At 52.6% G+C, this 17,017-nt stretch overlaps 1 protein-coding gene across 10 annotated transcripts in view; it reads left to right on the top strand.

Moving 5' to 3' along the window:
• Positions 1-17,017, top strand: part of RANBP3 (RAN binding protein 3) — a 52,746-nt gene that overhangs the window by 24,227 nt on the left and 11,502 nt on the right. For 4 of the 10 annotated variants that reach the window (XM_015585544.2, XM_015585550.2, XM_015585556.2 and 1 more), the window contains 5 exons: positions 7,894-7,930; positions 8,025-8,111; positions 9,996-10,067; positions 15,198-15,263; positions 16,139-16,231. In XM_015585544.2, the coding sequence (XP_015441030.1) occupies positions 7,894-7,930; positions 8,025-8,111; positions 9,996-10,067; positions 15,198-15,263; positions 16,139-16,231 (355 nt within the window). Of the gene's footprint in view, positions 1-376; positions 498-7,893; positions 7,931-8,024; positions 8,112-9,995; positions 10,068-15,197; positions 15,264-16,138; positions 16,232-17,017 lie in introns of those variants that run through there. The other 6 variants (XM_015585551.2, XM_006904136.3, XM_015585563.2 and 3 more) reach the window with 3 other exon arrangements.

Genomic DNA, 17,017 nt, shown 5'->3' with positions numbered 1-17,017 from the left:
CAGGGAAGATGAGGGCCCCTTTTACATCGAGACTTCTCCAGCTGCGGGAATATTTCCCCATGCAAGAAGCTAATCTTGTTTCCTGAGAGAGACACAAGGGGTCAAAGAGGAATTGAGGAATGGGTAGGACCTTCCAAGTCAGATTCGACCTCTTTTTCCTCCTTCTATTTTTTCTTTCTTCCCTCCCTGAATCTGAGCCTTCAAGTTCATTGTCTTAGAAAAACAAGGAGCTCTGACTTCCTTGATCTGTAGGAAGAGAAGGTGTCCAACGCCAGTTGCTTTGCAAGCCGGTTGTGTCTGGACTGTGGTTAGGCTGTGAACTGCTTGTCTTCAGTCAAAGCAGGAGGAAGAGAAGACTCTTCTTTGACTCCAGAGGGAACCCCTGAGCCCTTTCTCTTTGTGTTAAGAAGGCTTTTGAAGACAATAGGTGGAGAAGATTGTGAACTTCCGAGGACGAGGAATGTCCTGAGTGTTTGGAGTTTGATAAATTGGGAAAGGTAAACATAATCATACATTCAGGATTGAAAACTCCGCCCTCTATGTACCTCGTGACAGGGTCCCCCATCCTCATGACAGGGAACAATGACTCTTTGCAAGAAAACAGAGGACCCCACCCTGCCGTGCGGAACACCAGGCAGCCTTCCAGGGCGTCACAATCCCAGACCTTTAGTGATTCCTTGTGTCACGTCACCAGTACCCTGTGTTCTTCAGAAAGCCATTAACATTCAGTTAGAGCCACCAAACCCTGGGATACAAGGAGGAGGTCGTGTTCAGCCGAGATGAGGTCAAAGTCACGGTTTAACAAGGGAGGAATCGGTGTGCGGTGGAGAACGTCTTTACCATGGGGTTGGATGGGGGGGCAGTCCTTCCTTGCGTAGAAGTGGGTTTGGGGTAAAGTAATGTATCCAGAAGCGCAATAAAGAGTCCAGCCAGGAAGCACGTATTCTAGAGTGTTCTGGCATCACAGCCCTCACATGAGAGCCGACACAGCAAGAATTAGGAGGTGATCACTGTTTTGGTTAGGGGCGGAGCAGCTCCTGGAACCTTCTCGTGAGTCAGATGTTGTGAGTTATTGTGCCTTCGGCCTTCACACGCACGGGACAAGGTGTTCTCAGTGCCCTGAGGATAGGTGACTGTCATGCGGATCTATCCAAGAGGTCATGTGGCCTTCTGCTGCTGCCTGGTGTGAAAACAAAACTTACAGAGGCGTCTCTGATTGGGGAAGGTGAGAGTTTTTAACTGAGACGGCTAGATATCAGAGCTCGTGGCACAGCACCTACTCTCCCAGAGGCACATGGCTGTTTTGGGGCCCTCTTACTCCTAATGCCCACTTGGTGAGACCGGTGGGTCCCCACCTCACAAGAGGCGTGTCCAGGAAGTGCCCTGGGGGCTCTCACCTTCCACCTGCGAGCAGTCTAGATGTCGATCTCTGAGGCCCGGCCTCTCCGTTCTTGTGGACTTTGGGTTGGAGGCTCTCATCCTGAGAAATTCAATCAGTCCCCAGATTGGCAAACGCGAGGTTAAGTGTTCTGGCAGGGAACCTGAGATGGGTTGTGAAGTCACCGTGGGAAAGAGCCAGGACTCGGAGGAGCAGTTTATGAATGTAACAGCACAGTGGCAAAGGCCATCCATGTGACATACACACATGAATTGTTTAATTTCAGCATTTGTAACGATAGGAATGCCCAGTTCCGTCAGAAGTCCCAGCAGGCGCCACTGTCGGCATCGGTTGGGGACAGCTCTAAGGGCTCACCCAGGGCTCACTCCATGGGGCTCTCAGCAGAGAAAACCCTGGCTGGTTGCTAATGGCTCCCATCAGTAGTTGGCTTTCTCTGCCGATCGGGCATGTTCAAGGCAAAGTACACTTTGGTTTTTAGGTCAATTAGGGCATAAATCAAGGCGAATAGAACCCAACCCCAGCTTCTCGGGCTGAGATTTTTCCTTGGTTAACTCATTGCTTTTGCATCAGAACAGACTTGGATCTCGTTCTGTACGACACTGGAGTTCAGGAAACCGCCCACATGTAACTCAGCAGGTCTCATCCATCACGTCCAGTCTCTTCTCTGCCACATTCTGATCCCTCGGGGGATTGTAAGCGCCAGCTCCTCATAATAAATAGTGGCTCACTGAATCATTTCTTATAAAGGGCCCTGATCATCTTTCAGTCTCATCAGCTCTCTGGCCATCGAAGACTCAGTAACAGGAAAAAGTCTCTATATATCAGACTTCCTGGCTTTCAGAAGGCAGTTTGCAGAAGACCAAACCACATTCAGATTTAGTTTCTCCGATCCAGAGAAAGCGAGCAGCTTAGTGCTTATCCTGAGCCTGGCTGAAGTCTGCTGGACTGAAGCTCCGAGCCAGGGCGCTGACGAGCCTAAAATCTGTTTATGAGACCCACCAGGAAGCTTAGAAAGATTCTGGAACGAGCCCCCTGGCTGGACAGCTTCCCTCATCCCCCAGCTCCTGATGGACGGGCTCTGACCCTCATTCCACCCCCGCCCAACTTCACATCTTTGGGGGCCACCTCTGCTGTTCTTCTCTCAGTTTGTGCCTTTTTGGTGAGAATCTCTGAGCTAGTTGCCTCAGTCACAGAATAAACAGCATCAGCTTGGCCCACAGTCTATATGAAAACAAGGACGCGTCGGCAGGTCCTGCTCTTAATTGATTTTTCAGCTCACAGCGGCCAGACTGTAACTGGTCGGCGCAGACTGGAGTCGCTGAGGCCTAGGCAGGCCCAGTGGTGTCCCGTGTGTCCTGGAAGGAATTTACCTGACTCAGTCTTGCTTTCTGGTCTTTTCCAGGAGGTCAGGAAGGCAGCGGCCTTCACTCCTGCATACTACCTGTGTGTCTGTCGGTGTCAGCTTCTGAGACAGTCTCCAACTCCATCCCCTGCCCTGGACTGGCACCTTTGTCCCCCTTGAGGCCACACTAGGCAGCCTTACAAGAGCTATGTGTTTTTTTGGAGGAAGATGATCTTTAATAAATGTAACAATCGTAATTTTCACCATTTCTTCCTTTATACGAAGAACAGAAGCTTCCCACTCCTGCAGTCCCATCCTGGGTTAGACATCACCTCCAATTTTGTACTTGGCGATGGGGACTGACACGCCTCCTAGAGCGAGCTGCTTCCCCTGGGAGTCCAGCGGCTTCTCTGGGGAGAGAATGGCTGCCGCCTGCCCCTGCCCGGCCACAGGGCTGCAGGGCTGCCCCCGACGCATGCAGTGAGCGGCTCCTTCCATTCTTGCAGGCTGGCCTGCTTCCCAGGCTGCAGCGGGCGCGCATGCGCGCACACGCACGCACACACGCGCACGCACACACGCACAGAGCTAGGAAGACTTCCATCTTTTATGAACCTGCTTCATTCGTTCACACTGTCCCAATGCCAGAGAAACCAGTCGAAAGGTTATCTTTGTTCTTTTTCATTGCCTCCTTATGTCAGAGTTAGTTGGGGATCCTTTTGTCATTGAGTCCCAAATGGGTGCTGACCCCAGCGTCCCCTAGCTGTCATCCTCACAGAGGTGCATTCCAGTGTGGAAAGAGGCGGAGGAGGAAATGGGGCTTCTGCACTCGGCTTTTGTCCTCGCTCCTCCCCCCCTCCACCTCCCCGCCCCCGGGAAGCACAGGTCCCGAAAGCCTGTGTGTAGACCCCTCCTCCCACGAGGCCTCGTAGGGGTCGTCCTGAGCCTTGGGTTGCAGGCCTCATGTCTGAGGAGTTGAAGTCCCAGGCATTGTTCTAGACTGACCCCTGAGTAGCTGCTCCCTTAGCCCCCAGACGGCTTTGACATGGAAGAGGTCCTGGCCACCAAGCTGCTGTATCCAAGGAAAGTGTTGGTGGAGCCAGCATTGGCCTTGTGTGGGCTGGGGCAGTGGGGCTCGAAGGGGGATTACTGCACCCCAGACCTTTTCCCGCTTTGGGGGACGACAGCATGAGGCAGCTGGACAGCAAACTCAGCCCTTCTCCAGCGGGATGTGGGGGGCAGAGCACACCTCACATGGGCATCTGTTGAGGATTTCTAGAAGAGTCAGCATATCCAAAGGCACACAGAAATGACTTCGCCTTACATTCTGTCCTACTGCTTGCTCACACTAGTTTCTTCTGAGGAGAGTTGTCAGCATCAGTTTTCTCATGGCTCTGAGTCAGCCGTTTCAGACCCAGCACAAGGGTCTAGCAGTTTCTGGAAAGTTCTCTGGGTGAGGGTGTCTTCCTGTGTCGTCCTTCCCAAGCCCCGGCCTCCCAGCTTTTCCAGGACTAAGAGGCTTACCGCATGCCTGTGGGATTGTTTTTAGAAGAGACTGAAGGCGAGGATTTCAGGGTATGGGGTCTAGGAGTGTCTGAATCTTTCCTGGCCAGGCACCTTTTCTTCTCCAGGTCACCAAAGGGGTTACAGTGGAAGACGCGAGCTCCAGGACTTGTTAGGCATCTTTGTGCACCGTGTCCAGGGTGTGAGCTGTGAGCAGGACAGACAGAGTGGGGCCCCGCAGCAGGAGAGAGGCACCAGACAGGCACATTAGATCATTTCTGACCGTGACACGCAAAGCAGTGTAGAGGCCCAAGAGAGGCCGGAGGGTGGAGAACTGCTCCCGCTCTGGCAGCAAAGTAGGCAGGGGCGGGGCCCTGGTTCGCCTTGGAGGAGGATGGGGGGGCCCCGTGAAGTGGACCTGCAGGGGAAGCTTTCTAGGCCTTGGGACTAGCACATGGAGAGGTAGCCCTGAGGCGGGAACAGTGCTGACGTGCACAGGAAACAGGAAGGAGACAGGCTGGAGTGTGACAGCAAGGACAGGTGGTGCGAGATGGACCAGGCGTCCTGGTTAGCAGTCCCGGACCCTGAGAGGTGGAGTGAAGGCCCAGAGGCCCCATCTCCTGGTCTGGGGAGAGGGTCCTTAAGCATCACATGCTTAAGGTAATCCGAGTACCTGAGGTTTTGGGGTATCATTAGCAGGGGTAAGGAAGTTAGGTGTGGTTAAGAGAGCCCCAAAATACATGAAGCAAACCTGGCAGAACTGAAGGGAGAAGCAGACAGTTCAGTCAGGACAGTCGGAGACCTCAGTGCCACACTTTCGGTTGTCGGTAGGACACCCAGACGGATGGGGACTTCGACTCGAACAGCACAGACCCAGGCCGCCCCGGCGTGTCTGCAGAGCGCTCCACCCAGCAGCCACAGAGTAGACGCTCCCCTCACGGACACGCGGGACGTTCTCCAGGGTGGACCACTTGCTAGGCCGCAGAACCAGTCTCCGAATCTCAAAGGATTGAAATCATACAGTCTTCTCCGACCATTGCAGAAGGAGCCTTGGAAGAGTCACACACGGAAACGAACTGCACGGCCAGCAGGGCAGAGGAAAGCCGGGCGAGGCGGCCTCTGCGGCAGCCGAGGAAGCACAAGGAAACATGGGCCGTTGCTCTGCCGCAGCCCGGGGGACATGGGCTTCCACGGCTGCTCCACGGCCCCTTACTGAGCCGATGCCGAGCAGGCTCCTGCTGTGTGGGGCCGCGGGCCAGTCCCCCGGGAACTTGGAGTCTGGCGGGGACCCTGCCGCAGTCGGAGTGAGAGGGCTGCCAGAGGACCAAGGGCTTTGTTCTCACACAAGATGTCGAGGGAAGGAGGGCATCGGTGGATGAGGGAACAGCGTCTCCAGAGTCCAGAGACGGTGGCTGTTTCCAGGTCCCAGAGTCAGTCTAGGAAGTGGCAGATCCCACAGGACCTGCAGAGCCACAGGACTTGAGGATAGGGGCAGAGGTGGACCTGGGATGGGGGCCCCGCCGCGAAGGAGTTGGAGGGAGGCCGGAGCCTGCACCCTCGTAATGCTACTCAGGGACGGGCGTCATCCCAAGAGAGAAGGCCTGACGTGGCCGTGACAGCTCTGTGCTGCCGGATGTCATGCTGGACCCTGGCCTGCAGACTCACGGTGCTGCGGGAGTGCATCTCAGCCCCCATGCTAAGTCCCGCGCTCCAGACCTTCCTCTTATCCTCTCTGAGGGTCCCCAGACCTGGCCCCTCAACTCCCATCTGCCCCCAGAACATTGCTCCGCATCCAGCTCTCCAGTTCAGGCCTAAGCTCTGAGCTCTGAAGCCCCGCCCAAGAGTGAAGGTCCAGCAGACTGGAGCCTGCTGGGAGAGGGTGGCCACACCAGGTGTGTGGGGCCACAAACGCGACGGTTACAAGGCCAGGTGCTGGGCTGAGCAGGCATCACCTACTTATCCTGTTGACCCCTTGCCACCTCCCTGTGGGGGAGATGTCAGCACCCCCTTGTCCAAGGGAGCTACTTTGCCAAGGTTTCTTGTTTGGGCAGTGGCAGAGCTGGGGGAAACTACCTGGGTCTACAAGCCTTCGAGGGGATGTCGAGCAGTTCGCGCTCTTTGTGGTCCCCGTGGTTAGTTCACAGCTGCCCCGGAGACTGTTGAACCCATTATCCCAAGGGTTTACATTCTCCAAGCACTTGGATGGATGGTCCTCTCTGAGCCTCCCAGTCCGCCAGGTCACACTTGGAGACAGTGTCATTCTTACCTTCACAGACACTTCTAGGGAGCTCTTAGGACACGGACTTGGAGCAAGAAGCCCAGGTGGGCTTTTCTGGCTCAAACTCGACTCATCAGCTCACACAGGAGAGGTGTCCAGCTTAGGACCCTTCGCTCACTGTCCAGGCTCTCACCATCCTACAGGACACGGATCCACACACTCTGGATCCAAACACCACCACAAGCTTTGTAAAAGATTGTAAAAACAAAAACAATATATAACGTGGCCCACGAAGCTGGAAATGCTTTCTGGACCTTTCTGAAAAAGTGTGCTACCCCCAGCTTTAGGAGATTCTCACCAGTGCAGAATCTGAGGTCCCTGCCTTCAGACGGACGGGGAGAGAGCGCCAGGTCACCAGAGTCCAGCTGCCCGGCTTTAGGAGGTCCCCCGGGCTCCCTTGTCAGCAGGGAGCGGGTTACTGCTCCACGCCGTTCGGGCTTCACGTGCGCCGTCTGGGTTCATTCCTCACAGCTCCCCCAGGCAGCTGGTCATCATTTAGCTGAACTTGAGCCCTAGAGGCTTTTCTGGAAAACTGGCTTCTCTGCTGGCCCTTAAACAGTGCCCCAGGAGGAAAGGTGTCCACCCTCCTTGGTTGCTTTTGGCTGCTGAGTTCTCGAGAAGCACAGGTCCCTGAGAATGGATGGTCGTGCGAGTCGTGTGTTGTCCCGGATTGGGAGGGGACTCATTTTAAGGCATCTTAATCGCTAGTTGTTCATATTCTGAAACTAAAGGTGGTTACGGAGATTCTCCAGCCACCTTCCCTCCCAGCAGGCGTTCATTCCGTGGGTTCTGTACTCTGCTAAACTGTTGACCGCACTTGACGGTCCTGTTCCCAGTGCTTTGCAGCAGACTCTGGTCCACGGCATCAGGGCTCCGAGTTGCCCTGGAAACAGCAGTCTACCTTGAAATGATTCTTACCGCCTGTTGGATGTGCCAGGGCAAGGCATGGAGACCACCACGATCCTCTGTTGTGCGACCGTTTTAAACAGTCCCACTGCCCATCAGAGTGGAGAGAGGGTCACTCTCCAGCTCTCAGCAAAACAAGTTTTGGCCAGATAGTTTCGCTGTGTTTGAATTGGGGGGTGGCACGCCCGCTAGCTGTAACCTATGGAAAGACGAACTGATCCTCGTGCCGTGTATGTGCTCTCTGTCGTTCAGAGGGCTCCCTAGCGTGTGGCCAGCTCAGCCAGGTGCAGAAGGTTCATGGGGGAGGTTTTGAGTGTTAGGCTGAAAGTCTCTGATGGGTGGGTGGCCGAGCTCGGGGAGTTCGCCCTCAGCGCCGGTTTTCGGGACCTGCACATCATGGAACTCGCACTGGTAGGCGAGAGGGCAGCCTGGCCCCCTCTTCCACCCTGAAATGTGCTCTCGTTTCAGAGGTCAGCGGGAGGCTCCAGCCCCGAAGGTGGAGAAGGTGAGGAAACCTCTAAATCATTTCACCATCTTCGATTATAAAAGCGGAAGCACCTTGATTTTTTTCCTCCTCCTCTTCTCATTACTTTCCGTAGATTCTGACCGAGAAGATGGAAGTTACTGCCCTCCCGTCAAACGAGAAAGGACGTCCTCTTTAACCCAGTTCCCGCCTTCGCAGTCAGGTAACAGTTGCAGACTTTTATTGAATGGTGAAAGCATCCATGTTTATAAGCCCACCGAGCCCTTCCAGCATCTCATGCCATCATCCGTCTCCTGTCCAGATCCAGTTAGAATCAGTGAGACTTGGTCTCTGTCACAGTAAGATTAGAGCTTGCCTGGGATGCAGCACCAGGTGCCCCAGCCTGGGATCGGTGACACTTATGGAGGCGTGTGACCTAGTGGACTGATAAGGAAGATGCCCAAGAAAAATGACCCCTCTGAAATGGAGGGTGAGGACTGTCAGCGCTGTTGGGGGCTCTGACCGCTAATTACATGTCCACCTTCCAGAGGCTGCTGGCTGTGTCCATAAACTGGAGGTGTGGGAAGTGACCCTGTGCCATGTACCAACAGCTTGGTCCAGTTGAGAATCGCATGTGCGTGTGCACACACACACACATGGTGCATAGTGAGCTGAGTGGCTTCAACAGACACTTTGGTCGTGGAATGCCATGAGCTCCCAGAGGGGGTTTGGTGGAGCCTTGAAGAGTGGGCCAGGCTGGGGCCCTGCAGAGGTGGCTGGATGGTGCACAGTCTGAGCACATGCACGAAGGCCGGTAGACGAGCAAGGCTTGTTCAAAGGTTGGTGCAGGAGAGGGACAGGCTCCAGGGTAGAGAGGCGCTAGGGCGACTTTGTGATGCTTTGTGAGCCTGTGAACGCCCCTGCTCATTGGAGGCTGAACGCTGTCGCAAGCTGCTCCTCTCGTCCCCGTCTCATCTGGACTTGGTCCACCCTTAGACTGTCCCGTGTTCCCTCTCTTGGCCTCCGTGGCACTGACTTAGAGGCACACATGTATTGGGAGAGTATCTCCAGTTACACAAGTTAAAGTTCATTCTGGTGTGTTTATATAAAACATTCTATAACCGTGAACTTTAAGGATACCATTTTAAGGGAAAAAGGTCACTCTTGGAAGCTTTGTTTCTGCTTATAAAAGTAATGCACACCTTACAGAAACGGTAGTGCAGAAAGTGCGCGCCCTTTCAAGGTTGTCGCTGTAACACACTTGATTTGCTACCTGTTTACCTTAATGCTTTTTTTTGGACGTTGCCATTTCCTTTTTCACTACTGCTTAAGACCCCCGTGCATGGGTATGCTGTCACTCGCTGACGAGGCACCATCTGGACAGTCTGCAGTCCAGGCTACAGTGGATATCCCTTTTTAAGGGTCACTACTGCTCGTTACATAGGTGTTCCTATGAAATGAGGGGGCTCCTGCTCCCCGGCTGTGATTGTGTTCCTTCCGTTTACAGCCTACTGCTAAACCCCACTCTCTGCATCCAGAAGGTGCAGCAGAGACGAGACCAGGTGATTTGTGCTGCGGCCCTAGGCCGCAGGGGCAGAGGGCCCCAGACAGCCCCGCTCCTCTGGTGTGTTGGTCCAGGAAATTCTCGGCTCCCGGTTGTCAGGGGAAGCAGATGTGTGGTGCCAGTAAGATCCTAAACAGGTGACAGGATGGCGTACAGCCAACTTTTCGAGCCCCAACTGGTGACAAGGAGCTATGACTGAGGCTCGGCCCCAGGTAAGACTCGGAACATCTAGCTTGTTCCGCTTACCTCCTGGCTGCCCCCACAGGGTGCCAGGGCATAGACAGGGGCACAAAGACAAGAGGTGGCCACAGTAGACCAGAGTCAACTGCTAGACTCCAGCTAGAGGTCCTGGCTGGAGAGCCCCCGTCTTGCTGCAGACAGTGTTGGGTGTCCAAAGGCCTCGGTCATAATGCCGACCCCACCTCCTGCTCCACAGTGGGGCTTGGGGAACGACCCCTCGGGGGAGAGGTAGCACATCTGCCCCGCCGACTCACTCTGTTTTTCCTCTTGTTCCCTCCCCTGTCTGCACCTCCTTGCTGACAGTATCAAAAAACAATGTTTTTATGCCATCAACCTTCTGCGAGCCATCTGCAGGCAATTCTGACTCAGAACCAGGTGAGAACTCACTTCCCTTTGCCTTTCACAGCCAGTCACTGGGGGTTTTCCTGGGATGAAAAGCAGTTGCTATTGTAAAATAACATCTTAACAGGAGTGGGCAGTTGGAAATCGGGGTTCTTTTTCAGTTTCCAAATGTGTTCCCAACATTTCAGTTTGTGCATTTGGAATCTGGTGTGAGACACGCTTCGTATTTCTGCTTCTGCAAGCAAGGCCTAGTTACAAGGAGTTTTACATCTTTTTTGGTGGGGGGAAAAAGGGAAAGGAAGCACGAAAAGAAGGAAAGAAAGAGATATATTGCTCATTTTTCACAATTTTACACGAGTAATACGTTCGTGTTTTTAAAAGGCAGATTGGAAACTCACAGACTTGAAGAGTCTGCCTGCCCCTTTGCTACTCTCTCTGCCATCCCAGAGGTAACTAATGTGAAATGTAATTCCCCAGACCTCTTTTCTGTGTGTTAAAGCCTCACATTAATTAGTATTGCTTAGATGTGTTGAGGTAAATAAACTTAATCACAGCTTTAAAATCTTGAGGAAAACAGCTCATTCCCCTCTGAAGAATACGGGGCTGCCTTTTTTGGTCTTTCGCGGGAGAACCAACTCCAATATTTCCTGAAAGTTTCTCCTCATAAAGATTTAATGAGCAAGTTTAACCACCCGAATTCTGTAACCCAACCTGCCTTATATAAATTCATTGCTGACTTCAAAGGCGTTGCGAGATAAGTCATTCTCTGGCATGAGAGCGGTGTCAAGGGAACAGGCAAGTTTTTGTAACTTTGAGGATTGATGTGACAGCACCGTTTCAAACAATTGAACTCGTTCTGACTCTAAAAGCAAACCATTTGGCCCTGACCCCGTCCCCAATTCTAAAGGTCTGCTTGTACCTGGGCGCTGGCTTTAGCAAGTCGCGTTATGGTGAGCCTGTTCTGGCCTAGGGGTGAGTCACTGAAGCCTCATGTCTTGACTCCTTTATGCCATTGAGTTCCATTATGAGTCTCATGATCACCTCTGAGGTCTGCGAGCAATGGCCTCACTCCCCTCTGTCTGCCCCCAAAACCTTTATCCAGCAGCATTTGCGAGCAGGGCAGCCTTGAGAACAGAGGGCAGGCAATCTGGTCCCGCCCCAGAGGCCCTGATACAGCCCACTCCGTGGGCCCAGGTCCCCAGTGCAGCATGCAGCCATATTAGACTTGCACATCGGCTCTGCAGAGTAAACCTCATATCCTCGCCTGCTACCCTATCTTATTTTTTAGCTTTAATTTTGAAAAAAAAAAAACTTAAAACTTACAGAAAATTTTTAGGAAGCAATTCTCTGTCCCTGTGCCTAGGGGCCCCGTGCAGTTTTCCCCAGTTGTCCCAATGATGGATGTCCTTCAGAGCAAAGTCATCCAGTCCCAGCCACATATCCCGTGTCTCTTTCTATCTTCAGTTTTTCCTTGACTTTTATGGCCTTGAAAATTTCAGGCCAGTTATTTTGGAGAAGTCCTGTGATGGAGGTGTGTCTGGCATTTCCTGGTGCCTCCACCCACCCAGGCTGTGCATTGGAGCTAGACCACCCAGGTGCAGCTGTGCTCTTCCCAGAGGGGGGCACCCAGTGTGTGCTGTGTGGGCAGGGTTAACTGATCTGTCATTTGGGGTGGACCTGCCTGGTTTCTCCACTGTAAAGTTATTTCTTCCCTTTTGTGATAAATATTTTCCGGAGAGATACTTTGAGGCATGACTACATCTCATTCCACCTCTCACTGTGCCCTCCTGTGTTAGCATCCACTGATATTTTCTTGCTTGAATTACTCGTGACTGTGATGATGGCTGGATGGAGATATTCTGCGCTGTCTCTGCTCCTGTATCTACTGACTGGCATTTACTGTAAGGAACAACTCTCTCCTTCCCACTTAATTTAGTCATTTATATCAATATGGACTTAAGATTCCTCTTTTAGTCAGTGGGTTATAATCTGTTGTTCTTAGTACTTATTTTAATATTCGCGTTTCATTTCAAACATCGGTTTATTTTCATCATCCCAGATTTGGCTAATGGGCCCCATCAAGCCAGATTCCTTTTGGCAGGTCCCTGTCATTCTTTTAGGCACTTTCTTTACTTTCTGTCATAACGAGGTTCCAGGCTCATCATCTTCTCTCCCCTTTTCTCAAAGGGGTTCTGGCTCTTCTTAGTGGAGAATGGTCTCGAAAAACCCAGATCTGCTCACCGCCATTGGGCTGTCACTGCTCCCAGGCCCTCTCAGTGCCCAGAGCTGGGAACATTTTGACACAACCAGAAACATACACATATATACACATATATTTGTGTGCAGACATATGCTTACATTTGCATGTATTTCTGTATCTCTTTCTGCAGATGTGGGTAACCTCAGGTTCACGTGGGTACTTCCAGTTCAGCACCAACAGGGTTCATCTTGGCCTTCCCCTTCGAATTTCTACCTCTCTTTTCTAACTGTAAGAAACCTGGCTCCCTTCGTCCTCAGGACATTCAGTCATCACTCTACCTCCGCCCTGTAGGCGGCTGAGCGCCCTTCCCACCCTCCCCCAGCCCCAGACTTGCCCAGGCCCCAGCCCCCACCAGGCCACTTCCTGCTGGATTTCTTTCTACCTCTAGTATATATCAGGTTCAATTCGGATACGGTTTCCCGGTTAAATCTGGAGTCCCTGGGTGCGAGCATTGCTCCCTCAGACATCTCGGACTCTCTCTGAGGCCGGGCAGGACGCACCGTCAGAGGAGCTCGCTTGCTTCAGACACCATTCGAAAGAGGGTAGGTGCTGCCCCAGAGTGAATGGCCTCTCCTGCAGTGAGCTCACAGGGGCATGCATGCGCCCTCAAGAACACACCAGCACAGCCACCTATGCACCCTGGTGACCCTGGCAGGGAGGGACTCTACCCTGACCATGTTGCAGGAAAAGTGAGTTTCTGGAGGGCATGAGAAGAAACCACATTTGTTTTAGTAAAAACGGGGCCTGTGATAGGGCCCTCCAGGGTTCGACTGTCCTGTGATCACACCTCCCTACTTCTTTAGGCTCCTTCTCTCCTGAGTCCCAGCTGCCTTAAAAGTGTGGCGTGCCTGGTCTGTCTGACCATCCGCTCATTCAGTGTGGATTTCCGGTGCATCTGCGGGGTGGGCCTGGCACCGGGCCCAGTGCTGGGGCTTGGTCAGTGGCCACAGTTATCTGGGCCTGCTGACACCTGGTCAACCTCAGCCGGCCCCAGGGGTCCTGCCTCTTAGCGTTGCCTCTGCACAGAGCACAGGGTGGACATCAGTCTGTAGCCACAATGTGAGCATTGCACAGCCAGCTCTAAGGGCTTTCAAAAATGACCTAAATGGTGAATTTCATCTCAATTTCTTAAATGTTGTTAAATGCTAGTCATCTTCTGAATAATCTCGAGCTTTGGAAATGTAATTCGGTACTTTCCTTCTGAGGAGGGACATCTGGCGGGGTGTGTCCCCTGCACCCGTGGTGTCGGGTTCCTCCCGAGGGCGGTTTCCACCAGCCCTCTAAGGCGGCTTGCAGACTCCCCGCAGGCTCAGCCCGTTTTCACTGACCAGCAGTGGGACTTTCTGTCATCCTGTCTTTGCCCAAGGAGAGCAGTTGGGCTCGCCAGCATGGAGACAGCGGGGAAGGGCCCCTGTTCATCCAGAAATGTGACTCGATTCTGTTTTCCTGCCTGAAAGTTTGTTCTGACAGAGCATTTGTGTTTGTCATTTCAGTGAACGACTGGTGGAGTTTTAACATATCCAGAGTTATACAGCCATTACCGTAATTCACTGTCTAACGTCTTCATCAACCCAAAAAGAAACCCTATACCCTTTAGCAGTCACTCTCCATTCCGTCCGTCCCAGCCCTTGACAACCACAAACCCACTTTCTGTCTCTGGATTTGCCTGTTCTGGACATTTCATATAAATGGAATCATACACACTATGTGACCCTTTGAGGTATCTTTCCATTTAAGTCTTTAGATTTTTACAAAAACATTTTATAGTTTGCATTTGTTAAATTTATCCCCAGGTGTGTTATTCTCATTTGTGCTGTTGTAAATGGAGTTTTTTTCTTGACTTTTGGGTCGTTCGTTTCTAGAGTGTAGAAACACACAACTGATTTTTGTGTAGTGATCTTGTTCCCTGCCACCTGACGAGGGTTTTTTCCAGTAGATTGGACCTTAGCACAAAAACAAGGCTGTCTCTGAGAGCCCAAAATTCTGCTGTCCCTGTGCTTCCCCGGGGACAGACCTGACCTGTCGGAGTCACAAGGCTTTTTATGCTGATCCTTCCCACCAAGGATGGCATTAGACCATCCTCCCCACCCCCGCCGCCTTCTGAGATGGACAGTCGCCAAGATGCACAGATTAAGGGAGCTGTGTGGACCAGTGGCTGAGCTGAAAGCAAGTTTTGAATGTCCCCGGAGCCCCTGTATTTGTCAGCCGGGGAGGCCCCGCCTCCTCACGTGTGGCCAGGACAAACAGCTCTGCTTCCTCCTCCCGGGCCTTCCGGTACTCTCATTAAGTGATGAGGCACAGCTCTCCGGTCACATCTGGAGAGAGAGAGCCTGCTGTCTGCCACCCTTGATCTTGCCACAGAAAACATGTCTCATTTCCCAGACATCTGCCGGTAGTACGGAGGCTCTTTCTTCCTGATCACAGACGCATCCCGGACAAGTTGTCTAGAAAAGGGAGCTGAGTCCTGGGGACCTTTATGCGGTGGCCCCCTAACATTCTCCATGGCCTGCGAGTGCAGCACGGTGTCCAAGCTCCCGGCAGGCCTCTGGGTGAGGTGGCTCAGGGGCTGGCCAGCCTTGCACTCACCCTCCAGTTGGAAGGGCTCCTTGGTGGAGTGCTCACCCTCACTCTGTCTCACATTCAGTGCCCCGGGGTCTTCACCGTCAGCACTTTGCCCCAGAGCCTGCACTTCCCGAAGCCCCTGCGTCCGCCTCACGTGGGCTGCTTCACAGCCTTGGTGGTTGAGGGGCTTCTGCGTTTCTGTTTCTGTCTGGAAACATTGCCCTGGTTCTCCTTACCCACAGCTGCCAGGGACCGCCCCGGCCCACAGTCTCTCCTGGCCCTGCCAGCCTCGCCAGCCCACCCAGGCAGGCTTGCTTTTAGCTTTTCTCTTGTACTTGCAGAGGAAAAGAGCAGTGGGTTCCGGTTAAAGCCACCAACGCTAATCCACGGCCAGGCACCTAGCGCAGGTAAGTGCCCACTTTCGGGGAGGCAGGGGGACTTCCTCACAGCCTTCCAGGCCTCTGCACGCCCCACCAGTGCTCTCCAGGCTCAGTCACCTGACATGTGAGCCCTGGGAAGCTGCTTTAGAGAGCCCGTCAGACCTGGGAGGTTCTCCTACCTGTGAGCTCTCCAGCGCCGTAAGATGCCTTGGAGTGGGACATCTGGGCTCTATGCCCAGCGATAACTCAGTTGATTCAGGCTGGCTCACTCTCCAGCATGTTCTGGCCCCAGCATGCCACGGCATTCACCCTGATTAGCAGAGTGGCTTCAATCCAGTGGCACGCTGCTAGTGAGCAGGGCCCAGTGATGGCCCTGTACAGACCTGTCGGGTCCAACAGGAGTGCCCGGGCAAGGCCAGAAGTATTCTCTCGGAGTTCTTGCCTGAGTTGTGTTTGGCAGGGGGATTTTCTCAATGTGGTATTTTAAAAAGATGCACCGAGTGCCTTTCTGTAGCTCAAGCAGCATCCTAAAGTCTGGAGGGTCTCCTGTGGCTTCCCTGCTTCCCCTCACATCTGTGCTTGACCCTCGAGCTCTCTTTTCGCTCCCCTGTAGCATTACTGCGCTCACTGGATTAAGTCAGAGATGCGATCGGTTACATGGAAATGTCATTTAATCACATATAAAAAGAACGGTAGATGGATTCTGCATGTCTAGCTATAAAGAAAATATCTTGGGATTTTTTTGGGGGGGAGGGGGCGGGCTTCCCTACAGTGTCTAGCCTGTGAGAAACATCAAACGGGTTCCTGGGGTCACTTTGTCTGGGAAGCGCCTGAGAGCCTGAGCTGTCTTACTTCTGCTAGCAAGGTCTGAGGGCCCCGGGCAAACCGACCTCTGTTCCCAGGTCTGCCCAGCCAGAAGCCCAAGGAGCAGCAGCGGAGCGTGCTTCGCCCAGCCGTGTTACAAGCGCCACAGCCAAAAGCACTCTCGCAGACAGGTGAGAAACGCTCGGCAGCGTAGAGCATTTCTGAAGTTGCGCCTGGGACAGCCATGTCTCCACACAGGTGGCTTGGGCCATATCTGCCAAATGCACTCAGAAATAAAGAGTGCGCTGGGAAAATGGCCCTTGGCGGCCCTGGCGAGCCCAGGGAAGACGGGAGGCCGGACCTGACTGCTGGTGCGCACACTCTGTGCACACCCAGCTTCTAAGCGCTGCCCCTTCCCTGAGGGGTTCAGGTTCGTCTTTACGTGTTTGTGGGCAAAACTCAGCCTGTGTGTCTCGGAGACTCATAGGGATGCATTTTCATCCTGTTCCCCAACCCAAAGATATAACTCTCAAACCCTATTTCCATTACGTCCATACAGGCGTGGTTTTCGGTTCATTCTTAACTTTTTTAGTCCTCATGAGCTTTCCTTGTCTTCCTCTTGATCTTTCCCTGTAATTCAAGAAGCAACGCAACATCCTACACGAGGGAAATAATTAATATTTCTAAAGAGTTTTTAATTCCATGGGAAATTTTTTATTGTAATGCTGAACAGCCAAAGCCAGATTTAAAGCAGTACATGTCATGTAATCTCAACTATTTATAGGAAAAAAAATGCATAAAATAAAGAAGTTATTCATAAAAATTGTTTTTTAAAACTCATAATTGTTCCTCAATATTTATTTTTCCTCTTAATTAGAAGTATTGCTTCTAAATACACTAAAAATTAACACAGTTCTTTGTGGAGTAAGAAATAGGATAGTCTCTTTTCTGTGTGGTTTTAGTTTTGGTTTCGATTT

This window comes from Pteropus alecto, unplaced genomic scaffold (assembly GCF_000325575.1).
Source record: "Pteropus alecto unplaced genomic scaffold, ASM32557v1 scaffold30, whole genome shotgun sequence".
Lineage (NCBI taxonomy): Eukaryota > Metazoa > Chordata > Mammalia > Chiroptera > Pteropodidae > Pteropus > Pteropus alecto.
The sequence above is the reverse complement of the archived record's forward strand: the minus strand, read 5'-3'. Positions and strand labels throughout refer to the sequence as shown.